The 18,063-nt window shown below is 43.8% G+C and overlaps 1 protein-coding gene across 3 annotated transcripts in view; it reads left to right on the forward strand.

The window, feature by feature from the left end:
* The first annotated feature begins 16,639 nt into the window (after nucleotides 1-16,639).
* The window catches only part of TVP23A (trans-golgi network vesicle protein 23 homolog A), a 32,880-nt gene continuing 31,456 nt past the window's right edge, over nucleotides 16,640-18,063 (forward strand). For 2 of the 3 annotated variants that reach the window (XM_029577384.1, XM_029577385.1), the window contains exons 1-2: nucleotides 16,640-16,959; nucleotides 17,045-17,124. In XM_029577384.1, the coding sequence (XP_029433244.1) occupies nucleotides 16,909-16,959; nucleotides 17,045-17,124 (131 nt within the window). In that variant the 5' untranslated portion in view covers nucleotides 16,640-16,908. The remainder of the gene's footprint in view (nucleotides 16,960-17,044; nucleotides 17,125-18,063) is intronic. The other variant, XM_029577386.1, reaches the window with a different exon arrangement.

Genomic DNA, 18,063 nt, shown 5'->3' on the forward strand with positions numbered 1-18,063 from the left:
CAATGTGGCGTTTAAGATCCAGGCACAAATTCTTACAGAGAGTCTTCTGCAGCAAGGACGTCCTTTGTCATGTATCAAGAAGGCGTACAAGAGAGCATGGTTTGCAAATAGACAATTATTACTCACCTGCTAACTACGTAGGAGTCGTCTCCGGTGAAGTGAGCCTTCAAAAAGATCGAGTCAGATTGTGAAAGTAAATAAAAGACACTGGCATATATTAACTATGCATGAAGTGTTTAATGAGCTGCCTTTCTATGAAGTAAGAACATTAACGAACATGTTACACAAGTAGCATTACCAAATGTTCAGACACAGACACAGCAGACACTGTGGAACACGTAACCACTGTGCTCAAGCCATAGTAGGCACGGGTTGAGAAGTACCCCATAAATCATTAAAGTTATCACTGAGACATAGTACTGACTGCACATCCTCATGGGTGGTACAGTATATCCAATAATCTGCCTGTGCGGAATAGTATATATAGGGTGAACGAAACACACAGTAAGAATACAGCTCAATGAGCATAGAAGTTGCTTTACCACAAAAAAGATGTTTGCAACATTGTATCAATGAGGTGCAGACTTGAAATGGTACAGACATGATGGTGGGGAGGAGACAGCGAGTACTGCCCTCTCTTTAAATAAGAGACAGCAGTACTGGATATACAGGCTCAACATTATTCAACCAAAGGGCACGAATAGGGAGGTGGAGTGGTATTTGCTGATATGAGGTCACATGGTCATTGTGATGTGTTTCACCTATAAAGATTAGTTACATATGATGATGTGATAGGCAAGGAGTTTCTTGAAATAACGGCGGTGCTTTTTTTTTTTTCACAGAAACTTAAATTGAAAATGTTTCTTCCCTGACGCAGGAAGCCTTTCCGAAACATGGACCGTGTCAGGATCGTTCCTTTATTTATCACAGTACAGAGGCCCGACTCTGGCCGAGTTTCTCTCTGTACATAGAGCTGCCTCAGGGGCTACTGTGGTGCTTAATCGGTAATTTTCATAAGGTTTGTGAACACATAATTCTTGTTCTTTGACACTCTTTTCCACCAAAAACGGTTACACAGTCGAAATGTGTTAGCCGGTATGTCTCAGCCCTTCATTAAATACTAGGCATATTGATTATGACGATCTTTGCACCATACTATCGATATACATTATAGAAAAGACTCACTGCTAGGCAATTGCACCCTCAAACATTGATATTCCTTCATGCAAATGATGTAGCTGTCCGGTGGTGAGGGCACGCCGTCAGGCTTGCTGATGCATAATTATAAGTTTCATTAAGTGTACATTTTTAAGCTACATAGAAGCTCATATTGTTAAAAATGTTGATGGGTTATGTAGATTATTAAGTGGACAAGATTCTTTCCTTTATTTTGTTGTTTGTCACTTGGGAGTGGAAATTCCTGGCTCTTTAAGCATTTTGTATCAGACCAAATAAGCCACATGTTATCAGTAGAAAGTTGCCTGCTGTAATAACACCAAGATGAAGGGAAATTCCACAATTCATTTAGTAAATAAACTTTCAATGTCAGTTGCATCACTCTCCTCAGATTCAGAGAACATGAAGTCCATAAGAATGCATATACTTTATTCCGTGTAACATTAAAATGTTTGCAGCAGTTAAACACATGCACCTTTCCATTTATTTAAGTAGCCAAACACCAAAACAAAAAACTGTACCCTAGAAACATCTCTTTATAATGATATTGAGAGATGGAGGTGGTTCACAGAAGAACTACTAATACAAACCCTACATAGAGCGAATTACACACTCATATTGATATTGCAAGGGGAAAGGGAGGATTATGAAGTTCCAGGAGCTGAAAGGATTCAGTACATTACAAGAAGATGAAATGTTCCATAGAAATGGAAGTTCAAGGCCATGATCTGAAGTTAAAGGGAAGAAAGTTCAGAGGAAACAGAAGGAAACGCTCTAAAGTTGAATTTTAAAAGCCCACTGCGTGCATTAATTAGGCGATGCGTGGATATGTTGGGCTTGTGCGTGCCAACCCATCCCAGAAGTTTTCAAAAAGGGGCGGGGAATGGGCGTGGTCTGGACAGGGCTTGGGCGCTTCAGGACGTGAACCTGAGATGTGCGCACGCAAATATCTTACGCGATCCGGCGGCACGCGTTGAGGCCCTCTGCTGTGTAACTTTACGTCTGCTATGGATGCCGTGTAAGTTATAAAATAAAGACAAATAAGCAAATCTGTGGGGTTGCAAAGGTCGGGGCTAACTGGGGGGAGTGAAGGCTATTAAACTGGGGGGGGGGGGTCTGAAAGACTTGGTGAACTGGGGACGAGCTGATAAAACTGGAAATGGCGTCAGCACGCACCCTTTAAAAATCCCCTGATGTACACAGTAGAAGTGGAATTTGCGTGGACATGTGTGCGTGGCCGGGCAGTTTTCTAACTTGCATCTCCCTATTCATGCCCTTTGATTGAATCATGTTTATTTAATTATTTATCAAGATTTATATACCGTCATTCGGTTATGCCATCACAACGGTTTAAAAATTTCGACAGGAGGGAGAGTTTAGATGGGTAGTACAAAGATCATCATCACGGTCAGGTATATGTATAGGGAGGGACAGGGACAGGTACAGTCAGGTTAAAGTACAGCAGGTAAAGGTACAGAGCAATGAGGTAATAAGGTGGCAGTTAACAAACAATGGGAACGGTTATGTTCTCAGCTGGAGATGTCATGGTGTTATGTTGTCTTTGGGAACTGAGCATGTTTATGTCCGTTTGGGAGTTCTATTGCAGGGGGGTTGTTGGGTGACTTTGGGTGCAAGTTATAAAATAGCCGCGTCCCTGGGCATGGGCCGACGAACACGCCTGCGCACTGGTTTGAAAGTTGACGTCATATTTGCTGAGAAGGTGGTAGATGCCTGGAATACCCTACCAGTTCTGTAATCAAACTAAAGGGAGCTCGGGGTGGCGTGCTTTCTCTTGCTAGAAGGGGCTATCTTTCAGTTTCCAGCTGAGACTTAGGCCTGCGTTTGTCGGCCCGTGCTCAGGGACATGACCGTTTTATAACTTGTGCACATATTTGGACACGAGTTATAGAATAGTCTGGCCGCGCGCCCGTGTGCCAAATTTTGTGGGCGCACGTAAGTGTGCACAAATGCCGCTTCTACTGTGCAAATTAGGGAATTTTAAAAGGGGTGCACGCCAACGCCATTTCCAGTTTTACCAGTTTGCCCAATTAAGAGGTAGGCCTTTCAAGCCACCCTGGTTTAATAGCCTTCTCTTACCCTAGTTAGCCGTGACCCTTACAACACTGCAGATTTGCCTACTCATCTTTATTTTATAACTTACATGGCATCCATGGCAGAAGTAAATGTGCACGGCAGGGGGCCTCGGCATGCCGGATTGCATAAATATTTATGAGCACATCTCAACTCCGTGCCCCGCCCAGAACATGCCCATGCTCCGCCCCCTTTTGAAAACTTCTGAAATGTGTACACTGCGGCATTTATGCGCATATCCGGGTGGCTTTTAAAATCTGCTTAGCGCACGCAAGCCCGACATATTCGCTTATCTCCTAATTAGCGTGCATGTTGGGCTTTTAAAATTCACCTTTTCATGTCTTCCTTTTACTACCCTATCACATGGATTAACAGTTTAGCTCCAGACAGTGACATTGCCATGATTAGGATTTGCACATCAGAAACTCTACCAGCTAAGGATGGCAGAAGCGGTTGGTGGCAGATGGGGCTTTCCAAGGAGCTGGTTAACTACAAAGAGGAAGAAAAGTAATAGCTGACCACAACTTCCCTGTAAGTCAGCAAACGAAAACAAGAAAATACAGGTCCTTTTAGGTTTTTTTTGTTTTTTTTTAAATTTGTTAGGATTCAGATTTCTTTACTTTAATTAAAATTAAAATAATGTATGGCCAGTTTGATTACCGAGTTGGGTCTTCGGTTCCTCGGGTCAGCTGAGGCTGGGAATGCTGTGGAATCAGTGTTCACAAATAGAGATGAGCTACTTTTTTCTGGCTCAGGTTGGGTTTCGGTTCGGGCGCTTCATGGGAAAACGAGTTTTCCCACGGATCGTTTTTTTTTTTGCCAAAAACGAAACTGGAACCCAAACCCAGAACCGGAAAAACGAATAAAAAAAACAAAACACGAATTGGGAAAAAAAACGCGAATCGGGAAAAAAACCACCCCAATCCTTAAATTTTACTTTCTTACACACACCCCCCCCCCACCATCCCGATCCCTCCCCAAGACTTACTAAAAGTCCCTGGTGGTCCAGCGGGGTCCCGCGAGCGATCTCTCCCTCCGTGCTGTCGGGCCTGCTATGACTCAAAATGGCGCCGATAGCCTTGCCCTTACAATGTCACAGGGGCTATCGGCGCCATTTTGAGTCATAGCAGGCCCGACAGCACGGAGGGAGAGATCGCTCGCGGGACCCCGCTGGACCACCAGGGACTTTTAGTAAGTCTTGGGGAGGGATCGGGATGGTGGGGGGAGGGGGGGGGGTGGGTGTAAGAAAGTAAAATTTAAGGGTTGGGGTGAGGTTTTTTTGTTTTTTTTTAAAATAAATGTGCCCCTCCCCCCGCACTAACCTGAAAAACGAAATTTTCCCCGAAGCTCGGGGAAAATCCGTTTCGTGTTTCAGGTCCCCCCAAAACAAAACGAATTAGGCTAATTCGTTTTAAACAAATGCACATCTCTATTCACAACCCCCTGGGAGGGAGATGGGGGGGGGGGGGGGGGGGGAGGAGTGGCATATAGAAAAGGAGTCATGAGCATCACTCAAGGGTAGCATCTAAATGCTGGATTCAGGGCCCAGAATCAGCCAGGGCAATCTACCTGGGCAAATACCCATTTGCCTGGATAAAATTCCTTTCAAAACTGTCCTTTGTATACATGCACAGGAAGAACCTTAGCTGGGAACACAGCACTGAACCGGCCAGGTCCCTGCCATTTTCAGCTCCCTCCACAAGCTAACGCCTATTTCTCAGGAAGCATATGACAAGGGCCATCCCCTATCACATGGAGGAACAACTCAGCTCTAGACAAAGTCCTTGCAATTACTTAATAACCCTGATTAGGATTTCCACATCAGAGGCATCTGCGACACTGATCTCCGCTTCAACGGCAGGGGGGAAAAGGGGAACTGGATTCAGACTATAACCAGTGAGGACCCCAACTTTTGTGATCTGGGGAACTGATAAGCATGGGGGTAACTTGTACGGAGCAGCAATTACTGCCCTTAACAGAAGGCAAGGGATAACTACCCTTAACCAATAGGCCTACGTGTTTTTTATACAACTGCAACATCGCTCTCCGCTTTGATGTGGGGGGGGGGGGGGGGTGGAAGAGGACTTGGAACCGGAGGACAACCAACATGGGTCCTGATTTTTATGGTTTAGGGTACTGATAAGCAGAAACAAGGGGAAAAAAACCCATAGGATTGCTTCTAAGGCCAAGTGCATAAGCAAAGCACGTCAAGCAACATTGTCTGAATTTTCAAGAAGGCTCATCACCCAGTATAAATGTTGCTAGCAATAAATCTTTTATGGGTTATCATAAGGCTTGGGGATAACTGCACGGAGCTGCAGTTACTCCCATAAGAAGCTTGCTGGGCAGACTAGATGGACCTTTTGGTCCTTTTCTGCCGTCATTACCATGTTACTATGGTTTATGACCCCTGGCCCAGGATTGCAACTGCAATGATCAAACTAAATAAACTGGGGAAGAGGAGGGTGGTGAAGATATGAAATAGGGGAAACAAAGCATCCCCAAGGCGTTGCAAATGAAGGCTCATTTGGATCAGGATCACAGCTCTGGTTCTGATTGAGCTGGAGGTCCAAAGAAGCAGGAGGAAACTGCAAGGTGAAGGAAAAAAAAATGAACACTAAGTACAAGCAAATTTGGTTTACTGCACGACAGCTTTCATTTTCACATCAAACTATCTTTAATATTTGTACTGTTCACAGTCTGTGTCAGTCGGAAAATCCCTTGATAAACCAGTTGGCACGGCCACAATCTAATTTAGTTAAAACAATATTTCCAACCTGCCAGCGAGGGGCTGTGCTCTCTTACTTTCTACAGGGTGGAACGAATCTGTACTTGATATTTTTTTTTTTTTTGCACTCTTGTAATTCAAGCAGCATTCAACAAAGCATATAAATAATATTAGATAAAACAGTGTGAATGCACTTAAAACCAATGCTAACTCTATTATGGTGAGCCGAACGTCAGACCTATGCTCCATGATCTTAAAATCCTTTTTTCCAAAAAGCAAAAGTGAATATAACTCTTGTTCCTTCATGGATAGTTTTGTTGTGACTCTTCACGGTTCAAACAATAAATGACTGAACTACTCAGACAGACAAAAAAAGTTATTTTGTAGAAAATGCTGGTTAAATTCTTTTCTATTTCAGTGTTTAGTTAAAAAAAACTTCATCTCTTGAAAGTACTGAACAAATATCAAACAAAATTATATTTTCCCATTCTAATTCCGAATAAGACATTTGAAATCTCTAGCACATTAATTGACATTTTACTTTATAAATATTATATTTAGTGGATAACTTTCAAACATATGTGCATGGCAGTATATATGCACGTATATGGCCAAGAGGAATTCTATGCTAGGTTTTTTTTAACCTGTGCGCATGTTATATGTGCGTTTTATAAAATACGCATATCTCTACCAATCAACATATGTGCGTAAGTAGCCTTGCACGCAATGCATAGAATGTATATCAAAGCACTGAATGCATGTATTTTTCTTACCTATTTTAAAAATATACGTGTATATTTTACGTGTGAAAATAAAGTAGAAATTACTTGCATATATCGGTATATTTTAAATTATGCGTGTGTCAAGGAAATGACCAGTTCTACCAATTACTTCACCAGTTCACCCAGTCCTTTTCCAGGTCATCGAGACCCTCCTGGTTGTTCAAGCTGAACTCCCTCCCAGTTCACCCAGACCGCCCAGCTAGCCAATAATACACAATAAACACGTTTCATGTCACTTACGGCAGATAATTAGCAGGTGTACAATTATGTACGTTGGCAAATCTACTTGTGAATCTTAAAATAGCAACTTACGCTATTGGCCCTGCTCTGGAACGCCCTTACACTGCCCCTTTTACATGCATGTATATATGTGCACGTATTTTCAGCTTTTATAAAATACAGAATATGGTGCGGAGAAGCTACTTGCGCATGTTTATATTAACTTGTATGCGCCTAACATTTTCAAAATTCACCCTGTAGTCTGTGGCACTCAATTTTAAAACATACTTACTCAGTACCAGTAGGTTACTTGGTATATGTAGATCAAATGTGTCTCTGTCAGCTGAATGCCCGTTGTGAGATGGTAGAGTATTACTGAAAGGACTGTATCCAGTTTTCTGGCAACCTCAGCCAGTAATTACATAAACCACACCTCCACAACATCAAACGTCTGTTACCTTTTGTGAACCCTTTATCTAGGGAGATACCCTTTCTTTAGAACCATTACTACAGTTATTTGAGGAAAAAAAGCCCCTAAATTTACAACTGATTTTCCCCTATCAAGAATTATTCTTTCCATGCAATATTACGGTACATTAGAATCCAATTTCTTAATCCGCTTCCCTACAGGGAAGGTAACTTTGAAACCGGCGTGCGGGCGCACAGGTGCGCACGTGCGTTGGCCCAGGCCTAGGGATGCGGCTGTTTTATAACTTGTGTGTGTATGTATACACGTGTCATAAAATAGCCCGGCCACACGCACGTATGCTCCAAATTTTAAGCGGGCATGCAAATGCCGCTTCCACCGCGTGAATCGGAGGTTTTTAAAAGGGGCGTGTGCCGACGCTAGTCCAAGATTTACCAGTTCGGCTCCGGTTTGCCCAGTTAAGAGAGAGAGAGAGATCCTCCAAACCACCCTAGTTTAATAACCTTCACTCCCTCTCCCCCCCCCCCCCCCCCCCCCACTTAGCTCCAACCCTTAAAACCCCGCAGATCTGTATAGCAAAAGAAAAGTCGCGCGGCGGGGCACTCGACACACGCTGGGTTGCATAGGTAATTTAAGCTTACATTTGAAGCTCACACCCAAAATGACCGTCCCGTCCCGATAACTTTCTACAGATATGCATATATCTCGCCAGCTTTTAAAATCTGCTCGGCACACACGAGCCTGACTTATTCATGCATCCCCTAATTAATACGTGTGCTGGGTTTTTAAAGTTCCCCTATTAGAGTTTATATACATATGTCTAATGTAAAATCGATATCTATCTATAAATAGGCATAGATTTAAAGAGAGAGATATGTGCGTATGTGATTAGGTGATTTAGAAATTGGGTTCCTAGGTACAGTAACATTACTGATGGGACAGCTACTGGTCAGCAACCTTTGGCCATTGCCACACACGAAAGCATCCCTAGTATTAATAATGCTGCCCAAGTATAACACCCACCTTCCCACCCCCTTGTCACTCCAGGCAATATACAGAACGTGGAAATGTCAGGACATAGTTTTAATAACAAACAGCTGAAAAACATGCACAATCAGGACACTCGCAGGACCCGTGCCAGGACTGCTTTACAATCTTACTGTCAAACCTAGAGCTGCCATTTTTGGGCAGATCTTGGCATACTCTATCCTTGTTCCACCAATGGTGCACCCTTCATCATGCATCCTGGTGAGGCTTTTCACATCTGGCCAACTTTCATTCACGCCCTTCAGTGCCGTGGTTGCGAGGTCATCTTGGCCCACAGGCTTCTTGACCCGTTGGAAGTAGCAGTCTCTTACTGGATTCCCTATTCCTTGGCTTCTGACTCAGGAACCTTGCCACAGGGAAGGGGGTCACAGACATGCTCTACTTGCCTCTTGACCAAACCCCACCCACCCCTTGGACATTTCTTGTTATTTTTAGTTATGTCTCTATCAAGAATTGATTGGTCATTTGGACTTTCATGTTCTGATGATATTTTAATGTTTGCATTATTCATTATTTGTTTATTTGTTAACGCTTTGTTTATACGAAGAAAAGCCAAATAAATGAAACTGAACATCCCAGCTGCAGCCCTGCGCATGTAAAAGCTGAGTCAATGACGTCCTGCGGCTTTGGGTTGGAACAAGCCGTAACCTACAGCAGATAGAAAACAGAAGCATTGCTAGGACCTTAAAAACCAGGGGCATAGATCCATGGGAATTGGGTCCATGCATTCTCCCCTTAAGAATTAAATTCAACAATCACAACCTGCCTACACTCCATCCCCCCCACCCTCCCTTGAGAATGAGCCTATAAAAAAACACAGCACATTAGTGTTACTGAGGTCCTGCTGGTCTTTGGGGGACAATTTAAGAAATCATTACCAACTACACTGGAAGAGTCAAGGGGATACACTGCACTGGTTGATTCTTACATGATCAGTGATGTGCGTCAGTTTGTTATCGAGGGGCTTTTGCCAATTCTGTTCCACCTGATGAGGAACTCCTTGTTTTCATAAATTACACAGCTGTCCACCACTTCTTTCCATATCCCAAAAAAAAAATACATTTTATATAGAACATATAGTGTCTTAGCATTGAATATTACATTCCCATCATGTATTTGTAGGCAGATTCTAAAACCTTTTACTGGATCAGCACACAACTTATCTAAAAATATTGTACATGAGCTTTTAAAACCACAGTGGTCCCTTCTTCAGATGTCACATCAGAGACATTACTCACATCCGAAGAAGGGACCTATGTGGTCTCCACAGCTCCTGTATGTCATTCTCGGATAATATTTATATTGATCCAATAAAAGCCATCACAGCCTGCAGAGAATCCAGAGAATCCGTACAACTGCTAGATTACTGTGTTACATATTCCAGTCACTAAACTGAAAATAAAATGCTTTTTTCTACCTTTTTTTTATCTGGGTAGGGGTTCTTTTGCATTGGTCTCTGACTGTTCCTATCTCTTTTTCCTGATGTTTTTGTCTGTCTTCTTCTGACTTCTTTTCCAGGATCTCCTTTTCATTTTACTTTTTTTCTTTCTCTCGCCTGTCTTTCATCATGTCCTCCCCTCCCCGATACCTGTCTTTCCTTCATTTTTCTCCTTTACTATAAGTCTCTCCCTTACATCAGCATCAATCTTTCTATTTTCTCACACTTGGATTTCATCTCTCCTTCTCCCTCGCTTCTATCCTTCATCTCTCACCCTCCAGTTTTCCGTGGCCCAACCCTTCATTTCCCCAGCTCTCTCCTCCGTTGCTCCTCTCACTCTCCCATTCCCCCTCACTGGGTTGCTTCACCCATCTGCTATCTGGCTCCCTTCTTCCCCAACACCCACTCTCACACCATTCCATGTCATCCCCACATTGACTTCCTCATTCTCTCTCAATCATTTCATATTCTCCTATTCCTCCAGTTTCTCTCCCTCAGCCCATCATTTATACATGCTATACACGATGAAGTCCATATTCAAAAGCATTTAGCTGGCTAACTTAGAAGTTAGCTGGCAAAATGAATATTTGGGCACATATCCAGTTAAACTCTAGCTGACTAGAATTTAGCCAGATAAGTTAAGGGCATTCTGGGAGGAGCTGAGTTAGCCGGCTAACTCTGATATTTAGTTAGCTTGATGACTGCCTAAAATCAGCAATTATCAAACCCCATACTGATAAAGACCAACCTTGAAAACCCACTAAACTACCAACCCATATCAAACCTATCATTCATTGCCAAAATTATTGAAAAAACCGTCCACTCCCAACAGTGACCACCTGGAAAGGAACAACATCCTACTTTCCACGCAATTCGGCTTCAGGAAACAACTAAACACTGAATCACTACTCCCATCATTAAATGACACCGTGCTCAAAGGATTTGACAATGGCCACAGCTACCTTCTAGTCCTACTAGACCTATCAGCAGCCTTTGACACATTAAATCATTCAATTTTGATTGACCGTCTATCCGAAATCGGTGTAAAAGAAAAAACCCTACAATGGTTCTCATCCTATCTATCACAAAGGACCTACCAGGTGTCAATCAATGACACCCTCTCAAAGAAAATAAACCTTGACACTGGAGTTCCCCAGGGCTCCGCACTATCAGCGACACTCTTCAACATTTATCTTCTCCCGATATGCCACTTCCTCTCAAACCTTAAACTGACTCATTTCATATATGCTGATGACATCCAAATACTTATCCCAATACACAACTCTCTGGAAGACACCTACAAAAAAACAGCCAACTACCTCACCAAAATAAAGCAACTACTAACCAATATGAGACTTATCCTAAATATTGATAAGACAGAAATAATCATGCTGGATAGAAAGAATAACCCTACGCACATACCACCACGCAACATAATGAATCAAAAGTCAGCAATCTCCCCTGTCACCCATGCCCGCAACATAGGAGTAATAATTGACAAAGAACTATCCTTAAAGAACCACATCTCTGCAAAAATCAAAGACGGGTATCACAAACTCCTAACCCTACGACACCTAAAACCTTTCCTTTCCCCCAACGACTTCAGAAGAGTCCTCCAACAACTCATCTTCTCCAATCTGGATTACTGCAACTCCCTGCTTTTCAACTTACCTCTCACCACCATCCAACCATTCCAAATCCTTCAAAATACAGCCGCCAGAATACTCACAGGAACGAAAAAATATGATCACATTACTCCAACTCTCATTTCACTACACTGGCTCCCAATAAAATACAGGATAGACTATAAAATACTATCCATAATACACAAAATAATATATGAAAAACAAACAAATTGGCTAAGTGCATCCATAAAACTCCACTCACCAAACCGAAATCTCCGTTCAGCTAACAAAGATCTATTAAAAATTCCACCTGCTCATCACAAACTTACCTTAACTCGGAAGAGAGCCATATCCCTAGGAAGCCCCGAACTATGGAACTCCCTCCCAACCGAACTGAGAACACAACAAAATTTAAAAACCTTCAAAAAAGAACTAAAAACTTGGATGTTCACCAAAGCCTACCAAAACACCCTATGATTCTATGCTACAACTTCCCTCCCTTTCGGCCCATATAAACATGCAGATCCAATCCAAAACACATAATTTAACCTGTACAATTTACAACCAAACTATGTTTATAACGACTAAGATAATTATGTTAACAAGCATATGAATTTTTGAACACTCTGTTAAACATCGAAACTTTGTAAACCGTTGTGATGGTGAAACTGAACGACGGTATATAAAACTCGATAAATAAAATAAAATAAAAAATAAATAAATGACTTAGCTGGCTAAATCTGGTGGGGTCAAAGAGGTGCCCAACTTTAAATTAGCCGACTATTTTCAATAGTGTGGCTGCAGTACTGAATATACCTCCAAAGTTAGCTGGATAAACTGCTATCTGGACTGTGTCTGAATACGGACTTCTTAATATTCTGCTTTTTTTGGCATTTCAAAGCAGATTGCATTCAGGTACTGTAGGTATTTCCCTGTCCCTAGAGAGCTCACAATCTAAGAGCCAGTTTCATTAAAGCTTTTCTCCCATTTTGTTTTGTACCTGAGGTAACAGAGGATAAAGTGACTTGCCCAAGGTCACAAGGATTTGAACCTTGGTTTGTAGTCCAGTGTGCTAACCATGAGGCTACTCCTCCACCACATCATCCCTTCTCTAACTCCCACACCAATTATCCCCTCTCATACTTCTCCCCCATGAGCTTATCTAAAGAAGTGCTTACAACATTCTTCCTTAAGGCTGGCAGAATATAAATTATAAATGGATATAAATGGTACATGCATGCTGCAACAGCCTTTTCCACTACACTGTGAATAAGCATTTATGGATACCATTTGTTTTAATGTATTAACTTGTTTTGTAACACTGTTTGTTTTCAATTCTGTATGCATTGTTGTTATCCATCAAGATTTGTGGATTAGTGGAGTACAAACATTAAATACATAAATAAATAAATAACTGTTCCACCATCATCCCTTTTGGTTCTCACACACCAAGACCCCCAAAACTCTTCTTTATCTCTTTTAAAACCTTCTTCCTTCCAACTTCTGGATCTGAGTCTCTTCACCCTCCACCTCATTTACAGGAAACACCTAATCGGCCCTTATCTATTATAGGACTGTCTATTATAGGGCTGTCTTTCTGGAATGTATTACCAGATGAGCTAAGAACCTTGCAGGATTTAAAAGTGTTCTGTAAAAAGCTACTTTTTAGAGAAGCCTTTTTAGATGGTTCTAGATAAGTATTAATAGAGATCTTACTATGTGTTTTTTAATACGTTACTTTGTACTTGATTTTATGTGTTGTTTTAATATTGTATTTTATGTTTTAATTGTAACCTGCCTAGCATGACTTTGTTATTATAGGCGGAATATAAATATTTTTAAATAATCACACCTCTGGCTCTCTCACCTCTCCTCATTCACAGCACACCTCTGGCTCTCTTATACACACAGCCATCACCATCTCTGCCCTAACTCCAGCCCATTTCTGGCTCTCTTCACCCCCATCACCATGTCTGACTTTCTTTTGCACAGAACCCCTTCTCCCCCCAGTTCTCTCTTCCATCCAGCTCTTTTGCCCCTGTACTTACCCACACACATTTCATCCTCCCACATAATTTTCATTCCTCCCCCCCCCCCCCATACCATGGTTCTCTTTCATCGCCTCAGACAGCCCAAATCAGCTCTGCTGATTTCAGGGGGAGGATACTCATTCACAGCCCCTTCTCATGTTCCCCCCAGCATTTAACGCCCACCCCATCTCTTTCAACATTTATCTTCTCCCACCACCTTCTACTTGCACCACCATCCACTCTTCATCTCACCCCCTTTCAGCATTTACCTCCTCTCCCGCCCCATCAATTATTTGGTAAGACTGAAAGGAGACAAGGAGCAGGGAGGAAGATAATCAGAATAAAATAGCTAGCTATATTAGCCAATTAACAGTTATCCAGCTAACTTACTGTCAGGCCGATACAGTACAGTGCGCTCGGACGCGCATTTTCGACGTGCTAGCTTTACCCCTTATTCAGTAAAGGATAATAGCGCATCGAAAACGTGCGTCCAAACCCCCGAAACTAATAGCGCCCGCAACATTTATTTATTTATTTTATTTATTTAACTTTTTTATATACCAACATTCAAGACGGTGGTCCCATCATGCTGGTTCACAAGAAACAGGGGTGCAATTATAATAAACTTTACCATTTAAACAATAGTGCAGAAAAGCAGTTACATATAACAAGGAAAATAACTTGGAAAGAGAAATGAAGATCAGATAGTTATATATATGTATAAATAACATTGTAAGAGGTGGCTATTAGGGTGGCTAATAGGGCTAATAGGTGGCTAATAGGGCCATCAACATGCATGTTGATGGCCCTATTAGTTATTCCCGAGCGATTCACTAAGTAAAATGTGCAGCCAAGCCGCACATTTTACTTTCAGAAATTAGCGCCTACCCAAAGGTAGGCGTTAATTTCTGTCAGCACCGGAAAAGTGTACAGAAAAGCATGATATTAAGTCAGAGGTCCCAAAGTAAAAAATAATTAAACATTAAAAAAAAAAATTTAAATTGACCCGCGGCTCGAAAACCGGATGCTCAATTTTGCCAGTGTCCGGTTTCCAAACCCGTGGCTGTCAGTGGGTTTGAGAACCGACGCCGGCAAAATTGAGCGACGGCTGTCAGACTCGCTGAAAGCTGCCTCTTTTTACCGTGGGTCCTCATTTAAATACTGAATCGCGTGCACAGGAGAGCAGGCGCTTGCCCGCTCTCCCGCAAATTTTACTGTATCGACCTGATAGGAAATCAGCAGTACGGCTATGCTGCTGAATATGTCAGTATTTGGCGCTACTTAGCCAGCCACTGTTGGAATCAGAATACTGGACTGACCCAGTATGGCCAATCTTATGTTTTTATGTTAAATCAGTAAGGAAGGACGTTCTCCCTGCAGCCATTTCCCCTTGTTCCCAGTCCTCACCTCTCTCCCCATCTCCCTCCTCACCCTTCAGCCCCCTGCTCTCTCCCCCTCCCATTTTCTCCTTGCTTTTGCCTCTTCAAAAGGCACATTGGTACCCCCACCACTCCAGGTCTGGGGCCCGGCCCTGTGCATCCTGGATGGTTGTCTAGCTTGGTTCCTCTCTTGCCACCCCTCCCTTCCCAGCATCTCTCTGGTCTCTCTAGCCCTACCCCTCCCTGCTAGCAGCATTTATTTTGCCCCTCCTTTTGCCAATGGCGAACACTACAATATCCTGGTTATTCCAGAACAATTCCCCCTCCCCTGAACCGTTTAAAGCAATATATATATATATATATACAAGCCGTAAAGCCCGTTAAAACGGGCTACATCCCTCTGTCTCTCACCTCCCCCTCATTCTCTCTCCCCTCACTCTTCACCACCCCCCTCCCCCACCCACTCCTCTCCCCCCTCCCTCTCCTCTCACTCAGTCCCCCCCTCTCCCTCACTCCCTCCTCTCCCTCACTCCCTCCCACTCAGTCCCCCCTCTCCCTCCCACTCACTCAGTCCCCCTCTCCCTCCCTTCACCCACCTCCATTTCCTCCCGGCGCCGTAAGCGCGACTTCCCGCAACCCTCACCCGGCTCCATTAACTCCTCCCGCTCCTGCCGGCAGATCTCGGGGGGGGGGGGTGTCACTCCGGCGCGCGCGACAGTGCCCCCCGCGAGATCTGCCGGCAGATCTGGGGAGGAGAAGCAGCGGCACCGCGCGCGCGCGGCGCCGCTGCTTCTCCTCCCGCTCCTGCCGGCAGATCTCGGGGGGGGGGGGGGGAGTGACACCCTCCCCCCCCCCCCGAGATCTGCCGGCAGATCTGGGGAGGAGAAGCAGCGGCGCCGCGCGCGCGCGGCGCCGCTGCTTCTCCTCCCGCTCCTGCGGCCCCACCGCCATTTCTTTTTTCTGACCGACGTCCTTGCCCGCACATGCGCAGTAGAGCTGCGCTCTACTGCGCATTTGCGGGCCGTCGGTCACAGGCCATTTATAAGGTAGATATACACACACACACACACACACACATACACGCACCCTTGAGTAATTGATGCCCCCCATCTTCTTCTCTCCTCTGCAACTCATAGGCACACACTAGAGGAATTCCATCCCCCCTCGGAATGCCACCTATCCCTTCCCCTCCCCCATCTGAAATAAATCATTCCTCTCCAGTCCTATTAGTGTGGTCTTAAGATATTACTTTTATATTTCTTGATTTTGTTATTCTAATTTATACAAATAGGGGAAGGGGAGGGGAACTCCCACCGCAGTCCTCGAGTGTTCAGTTCAGGGCTGTGGAAAAGTTTGCCACCCTACCTAGAAGAAACCCTCTTGTAAATCTACAAGCTAGCTTTTCCCCCGCAGTTAGAGAGTCACTGCAGAGTCAGACCTCAGTATGGAGGTGGGAGGATTAGTAGGACAGGACAATTTCCGGGGGTCCCCTCCTTGGCAAAGCTGAGTGACATCACTGATTCAGGGAGCCTATGACTCCTTAGTTTCTAACCTGCACACTAACATTCCACTACACTGCTTGCTCCGTGTCCTGCGGACGCACTGAAAATGCAGGCGTAAGACAGATGACGCTATCCAAAAGGGAGGCCCGGCGCTTAACTCTTCCAGCCGTCGCCCTCCAGACATCAATACCCATCATTCTCCCTTCCCAACCTAGGCACTGCAGGACCACGCCCTCAGCTCTCGCTCTCTCTCTCTCTTTCTCTCTAGCCAATCAGCTGTCTCCCTTTTCCCCTCGCGCTCAGCTTCTCCTGTCTCGAGGGGCTCAGCCGTCCTTTCCGCCGATTTATGTCCTAGCAACTCCGCGCCCCTAGCAACGACGTTGTCGTGGGCTTCCCCCGGGAAGAGGCGCGACGGCGGACGGGCCCAGGCTGGCAGACAGCGAGCATGAAAGAGGTATTGGAGGATGGATGTCCGGCGCGGCTCGGCCCGGCCCGGTCCGGTCCATAGACCTCGGGTAGAGTTTAGTACCAAGGGCCTAAGGATGGATTTAAAAAAACAACAACATCAGGCATTTGACTCCCGTTTCGTGCGTGTTTCAGGCTTTGGTGGACGATACAGAGGATGTGTCGTTAGAGTTCGGCCATGAAGAGGAATTGGCGCTCAGGAAAGGCAGAATAAGGTAAGTACGAGCGGTGGAGTTTCCACCTTCAGGGTCTTGAATCCGTGGGGTTTGTTTTAAGCAGTATTTTGCTAGGTTAAGCAGAGAGAACCCCACGCCATCGAAACGTTCACGGTTATTTTATTTTTTGGGTATTGTTTTAGGCGTTTAGGTTTATTGTCAGAATCTGGCAGCATGATGAATCAGCATATTTTAATTTCGCCCAGAATTTTAATCAAAACATGCAAGCATTATGACAGCATTATTTGTATTCGTTTGGCAAAAATAAGCATTTCTTAAATTATCGGGATAGCCATTGCCGGGCCCTCGTCATCGATTAGAGATGGTCACTGAGTTGACAGTTTTTAGTATTTTGCTTAGATGAAAGGAATTTGCGAGTCTGCAGCAATACTGCCCTTCACAAAAGTGCCACTGTTTGCTCAGAAAATTCGTGGGCCTGGAATTAGTTGTTTAATATCTGCTGATGGATTAGGTCTTTGAAATGCCTGTCGTGCTGCAGAACTGGTTTTTTTTTCCTGCTAACGCAGTGATAATAAACCTGTAACTCTGGAATCACAGGAGTCAGACAGAAGATGCCAGTTTACCAAGATTGTTTTACAATAAACCTTAGAACAAAACAAAGGGAGAGAACGGGCTACGTAATTGGTCAAAAATGAAATGTCATAGGTGTAGATCATGATTCTATTAGATATCTTAGATTTTATAAATACTGATTGTCAGTTTGAATTAAAATTTAAAGTTGATCAAATTGATTACTTTTAGCCCTATTAAAGAGATATTTATGTCTATTGAACTCCAGAAATTGATTATGTTGACCCCAGAATGCAGAGTGCTAAAATATAACATGTGCATCACTGGTTTGCAGTTATTAGATGTGCCTCCAACTGAATTGGCAATACTAATTTCCTAATGTGTGTGGGAAAGTGCATCAGCATATCA

The sequence above is a fragment of the Rhinatrema bivittatum genome, chromosome 14 (assembly GCF_901001135.1).
Source record: "Rhinatrema bivittatum chromosome 14, aRhiBiv1.1, whole genome shotgun sequence".
Classification (NCBI taxonomy): Eukaryota; Metazoa; Chordata; class Amphibia; order Gymnophiona; family Rhinatrematidae; genus Rhinatrema; species Rhinatrema bivittatum.